This window comes from Aulostomus chinensis, chromosome 2 (genome assembly GCF_037954235.1).
Source record: "Aulostomus chinensis isolate RoL2024-O1b breed Wild chromosome 2, RoL_Achi_v1.0, whole genome shotgun sequence".
Lineage (NCBI taxonomy): Eukaryota > Metazoa > Chordata > Actinopteri > Syngnathiformes > Aulostomidae > Aulostomus > Aulostomus chinensis.
Window position 1 is genome coordinate 7368345 of NC_141321.1, and position 6030 is coordinate 7374374.

The 6030-nt window shown below is 45.1% G+C and overlaps 1 protein-coding gene across 2 annotated transcripts; it reads left to right on the forward strand.

Annotated features, from left to right (window-relative positions):
- Window positions 1-157: 157 nt before the first annotated feature.
- LOC147268937 (long-chain fatty acid transport protein 2-like) lies at window positions 158-5812 on the forward strand. 2 transcript variants are annotated; one of them, XM_086225176.1, is made up of 10 exons: window positions 158-816; window positions 2101-2310; window positions 2409-2567; window positions 2938-3062; window positions 3177-3371; window positions 3484-3574; window positions 4202-4400; window positions 4517-4614; window positions 4940-5070; window positions 5159-5812. In XM_086225176.1, the coding sequence occupies exons 1-10, from the start codon at window positions 345-347 to the stop codon at window positions 5330-5332; spliced, it is 1854 nt and encodes a 617-aa protein (XP_086081302.1). In that variant the 5' UTR covers window positions 158-344; the 3' UTR covers window positions 5333-5812. The 2 variants fall into 2 exon arrangements, with proteins under 2 accessions (XP_086081302.1, XP_086081307.1); XM_086225181.1 differs by having other exon boundaries at window positions 5138-5266.
- The last annotated feature ends 218 nt before the right edge of the window (window positions 5813-6030 follow it).

Here is a 6030-nt window from a genome sequence, read left to right on the forward strand (position 1 = left end):
ATTTGCAAACATATGGACCATCCTGGTCCTCGACCAGGAAACAACGACAGCGAGGACGTGTCATCAACACAGGTGAAGAATGTCAAACCACAGGCGAACCAACACAAGCAGCCGCAGCCGCAGCCCGGCACCAACCTGTGCTTCCCACATGACGCCTGCCATCTCCTCGCTCCTCCGCTGACCTGGAGGCAGTTTCAGCAGCAGCCGTAGGTCAGTGGGAGCGCCGGGACTCCGGCTACATCCGCTCAAGAGAGAAACGGTCAAAGTTCAAAAGGCGTGACCTGAAGGCAATATGAAGCTGCAGAGATCCTAGAGACGCGCCGAGCTGCGCTGCGTCCGCCGTCATGATCGCGCTTCTGCTTTCTGCTGCTGCGGGTTTGGCGATCTTGCCGCTGCTGCTCTACTTGAGGAACCCTTACTTCTTGGCAGATCTCAGATACGCAGTCACTTCAATTAAAATCGGCATCCGACTGAACAAAATGAAGAGGCAGAAACCTTTTTATAGTATCGTGGACTGTTTTCTTGACCAAGCAGCGAAGCAGCCTCAGAAGACCTTCCTGGTCTTCGAGGAGAGAAGCTTCACGTACCGCCAAGCAGACCAGGAGAGCAACAAGGCGGCCAGAGCCCTGGCCCCGCTGCTGGGGGAGGGGGACACGGTGGCCGTCTTTCTGGCCAACGAACCCGCCTTTGTGTGGATCTGGCTCGGCCTCGCCAAACTGGGATGCACCGCTGCTCTGCTCAACTACAACATCAGGTCCAAGTCCCTGCTGCAGTGCTTCTCCTGCTGCGGAGCGAAGGTCCTGGTCGCAGGGGCCGGTAAGCTTGTTTCAGACCGTCACGTGACCTCAGGTCCCTCAAAAGTTCCATTGTCCTACTTTCCAAAAGAATTTAGAGAAAAGAAAATGTTACCAATATCCATGCCCTCAAACATATTTATTAACCAGAGTTCAACATCGTGATCTTGAAAAATGCAGTTTCCAGGCCTAGAAAAGATTTTGCGAAATAGAAAAAGTTGATGAAAATTTGCTTGAGGAATATCTACACGAGACTCGTCATTAACTTAATATAAATATATGCTGGTACATGTTGACATAGACTTCTCTGTGTATTATTTAGATATACTTTTTAGAGAATTTGTGTTCATACAACTTGATGTCAAAATCATTAAAAAGTCATGGAGATCTTTCAGTTAACACGCATATGAAACCTAATGATGTACTTTATTTAGTAATATCATAATGATATATAATTCAGTTTTTCTTCAGTTTTACCACTATGTCAAATTGTACTTAAAGCATTTTTGTTTAAATATATTTGTAAATTTGGTAAATCTATTTGTGGTTGCAAAATTCTTTTTGAAAAAAAAATCTGCCAATTAAAATTTTCTTATAAGGAAGAAAGAATTTGATTTCTGTCATCCATCCATCCATTTTCTACTGCTTATCCTGTTGAGGGTCGCAGGGGGACGGGGGGGCTTCACCCTGGACAGGTCACCAGTCCATCGCAGGGCCAACACATAGAGACAGACAACCATTCACACTCACAGTCACACCTACGGTCAATTTAGAGTATCAGTCAGCCTCGTCCCCTCTTGATGTCTTTGGACTGTGGGAGGAAGCTGGAGTACCAGAGAGAACCCACACAGGAACAGGGAGAACATGGAGACTCACACAGAAAGATCCTGTGCTGGAGCCAGGACTCAAACCCGGAATCCGTCATTGAGAAACCCACAATGACACTAAATGAAAGTCGTTTTTTCAGTGTGTTTGTGTTCCTATTGGCTGAGGAGCTGTTCCTTACATCCCAGGAAGTGTTCCAAGTGTGCAATAAAACCATTCGAGCAGTGATGCTCGACTTGTATCATCAGTAAACCTGCTCCATCCACCTGTACTTTGAGAGCCACTGATAAAAACTGTGGAGTAAAAAGGTCTTTGTGAAGCTGTTTTCATTGTGACTTTGCGTGAGAAACTTCACTTTTTTGAAGACGGCTTGATTCATCTCCCATGTTCCTCCATCTTTATGTGGATTGCTTTTAATGGTTTTTAATTTGTGGTATCAACATCACAAAGCCTGTTACTGTCTCCCGGCTGTGTCTGTCAGACCTACGGGGGGCTGTGGAGGAGGTGCTGCCCACCTTGAAGCAGCAGGGTGTCCAGGTGTTCATCCTCAGTGAGGACTGTGACCTGGAGGGTGTTGAAAGCCTCTCTGACAAGATCCAGCAGGCCTCAGAAGAATCTTTATCCCCTCAGCTGAGGGCCAATGTCACCATTAAGAGCCCTGCGGTGTACATTTACACCTCAGGCACCACAGGTAACCTGACCTCCCTTTGAACTGCACGCTTCTATTTCGTGTTCATGCCGTGTGTGACTGGATAATCCTTGAATTTTAATGAAAATATTATCTTGCAGGACTTCCCAAGGCAGCAATAATTAACCACGAGAGGCTGTGGATGGCGTCTTTTCTTCAGTCTCTGGCTGGCGTTTGCCCAGATGACATCATCTACATCTACCTGCCTCTTTACCACAGCGCTGGCTTTCTGATGGGACTGTGTGGAGCCATAGAAAGGGGTAATAGTTTGGTTTCCCACTCAGAATATGACACAAGCATTCTGCATCTATGATGACATTGGTAGTCTTGACTGTCAATCTACAGGCTTTCAAACACTCCATTATTACAATAAATAGACAATAAATGTCAGCATCAAGGAAGACAGCCATCAGGCTTTGCTTCCTGTCTGTGAGACTAAATTAAGGGCAAAAACATCATGCAGGTGTAAGAACAAATCTGTGAGGGAGGCCCAGAGACCTTAACGAAGGTTAAATAAGTGTCTAACCTCAAGTAACATGCTGTTTGGCTCTGATTTCACTGTTTGTCTTTCAAAGTCCTAAAGTTTATTTGTTCGCTTGAGCAAGAATATCTGTGCCTCTCCATCTGCAGGCATTACAGTCGTTTTGAGACGTAAATTCTCTGCATCCCACTTCTGGAATGACTGTCGAAAATACAATGTGACGGTCATTCAGTACATTGGAGAGATTATGCGCTACCTCTGCAACACACCAAAGGTAAAAGTCAGTCAGATGGGGTTGTAGTTAGTGTGTTACAAGCTGGAGTGTCTGCAGCTGTCACAGACTCTCAGCACACCAAGTGATGTTTGCTCTCACTTCACTCTCCTCCAGAGAGACCATGACCGAGATCATAAAGTCAGACTGGCGTTGGGAAACGGGATTAGAGCTGATACGTGGGCTGATTTCCTGCAACGGTTTGGGGACGTTTCCATCTGTGAATGCTACGGAGCAACCGAAGGAAATATTGGTTTTGTCAACTACATTGGGAAAATTGGAGCCATCGGCAAAGAGCATTTCCTCCACAAAGTAAGAGACGATAACTTGTGTTTTAAGACCAAGAGATGAAGTCATGACTTGAGTTAATTTTGATGAAATGTCATTGGATTATTGCTTTATCCATTTTTCTTTGATCCAACAGCTCAGTTGTCCGTACGCGCTGATACGGTACGACACAGAGAAAGAGGAGCCAGTCAAAGACTCCAGAGGTTTTTGCATCAAAGTGCCCAGAGGTAAGACTTCCTTCCCCTTAAACAACCTTGAGGCAGCACGGTGGTGCAGTGGTCAGCACTGTGGCCTCACAGCAAGAAGGTTCCAGGTTCCAGTCCTGGCTTCATCACAGGATCTTTCTGTGTGGAGTCTCCGTGTTCTCCCTGTTCCTGTGTGGGTTCTCTCTGGTACTCCAGCTTCCTCCCACAGTCCAAAGACATCAAGAGGGGACGAGACTGATTGATACTCTAAATTGACCGTAGGTGTGACTGTGAGAGTGAATGGTTGTCTGTCTCTATGTGTTGGCCCTGTGATGGACTGGTGACCTGTCCAGGGTGAACCCCTTCTCATGCCCGAAAGCTGCTGTGCACAAAACACAATTATTTGTGTGAAGACATCTCCCCGGGGACTAGTTTGTTTCTTTCTTGCAATGCATGGTGGGGCAGCAAAGTCTGCAACTTGATCAACTTGATTCGATTCAAGGGAGAATTAGAGGACTAAACAGCAACAAACCTGCAATCAGTCTGGCTCGCTGTGTTTAGGTGCACCCTTTATCATGGAGGCCTGTCCACATGAATGCACAAAATGAATTTAGTGGTTAAACTTGGACAGGGCCTAACACTTGTTCTCTTTCTTGCTCTAAACCCCAGGAGAGACCGGTTTGTTGGTTGCCAAAATTGGAGCGCGGACCCCCTTCAAAGGCTACGCCAAGAACGAGCAGCAGACACAGAAGAAGAAGCTGAGAGATGTGTTTGTGAAGGGAGACCTGTACTTTAACAGCGGTGACCTTCTAAAGATAGATCACGAGGGCTTTGTTTACTTTCAAGACCGAATTGGAGACACCTTCAGGTTCGTTTTGTCTTCTTAATTTTTTCTGATACATGTCCCCAAGTGAAGTTTATTGTATTTATTTTCATTTCTACCTGATCCTGAATGAATTGTCTTTTTATTGCGATCAAATCCAGATGGAAGGGAGAAAACGTGGCCACCACAGAGGTGGCTGATCATTTGCTTCTGGCGGACTGCATTGAGGAGGTGAATGTCTACGGAGTGAAGGTGCCAGGTAATACTGCCTTACCGCTGAGATCAGTTACAGCGCAAACTCAGTCGATAGCCAACAGCTCAATAGTCAGTTTGGTCTCCAGTGTTCTGTTTTTGGCCTGAACAAACGTGATTGAGCCATTTTGGGCTTTTCACAGTCTTTATGAGCCTATTAATCATTAATTGTTGCGACCATGAACCATGTAATCCAACAGTAACACCACCATGACAATATAGAGGGCCGGTTAAATGATCAGTAACAATCAAGTTTATGTGAATGGTCCTTTTTATTCTGCCTCCGGGCAAACACATAAACACATGGTTGTGCGTGATGGTGCCTTTTTTAGGACACGAGGGGAGAATTGGAATGGCAGCAGTGACGCTGAAAGAAAACATGGACTTGGACTGCAAAGCTTTATACCAGCATGTTAAAGACGATCTCCCCAGCTATGCCAGACCGCGCTTCATCCGCATCCAGGTGAGCTCCAGCAAGACCTGCTCAGGCAAACAGCAGTGTTAGAACGTACTAGAGCACTGGCGTCTAGTGATGAATTTGTCTTTGGCAGGATGTGCTGCTGGTGACTGGGACGTTTAAGCAAATGAAGGCGAAGCTGGCTGAGGAAGGCTTCAACCCCTCCGTCATTAAGGACCGTTTGTTTTACCTAGAGGACAACAAGGGCTACGTACCCATGACACAGGAGACTTTTGACTCCATTGCAGAGGGAAGAATCAGGCTGTGAATGAGTGTCATCTCTAGTAACACAATAAGGCAGATTTTCACCAAACTTGTTGGAGGGGTATAGAATTGTCCCAGGAAGAACCCAGTAAATTTTGGAGTAGATTAGTGGAAGAGCCACCTGGTGGCAGCAGGAAGCATGACATGTTTTCACACTGATGAACTCCTAGTTGGTCAATCAGATCACACTTAGATTTGGTCAGAAATACCTCAAAGTTTGGTGATATTTTTCTCTGAAGACTTTTAGATTTCATTAACACTGTCATCATGGCAAAGTGGCTACATTTGCTATTTCACCATCGAGCACAAAACTGTTGTAAATGTATCACCATTTTTTATTGTCATGGTTGCTGTGACCCTCAAGGTGAAACATTGAATGTCAATCCTCTATGTAAAATACATTTCTTAAGCCATTATCCGTATTGATTGTTGTTTGTTGAAAAAAAAATCTTCTGGAGCTAGTGTGTTTTAAATACTTTTGATAAAATATATTTTTCAAAAACAGGATTAAAAAAAAAAATCACTTTTTGTTTGTGATTTTTACTCAGTTCGTCCCTCAGAGGCGACTGTGCTGACTCAACGAAAAAAAGAGCTTGAATTTTGCTTACTAATTGTCAGGAAAAAGGCATTGACAAACTGACCCCCCATTCAGCCCAGGCTGGATCTATTCTCTGTGACCTGCTCCGTGTGAGATTCATTTAT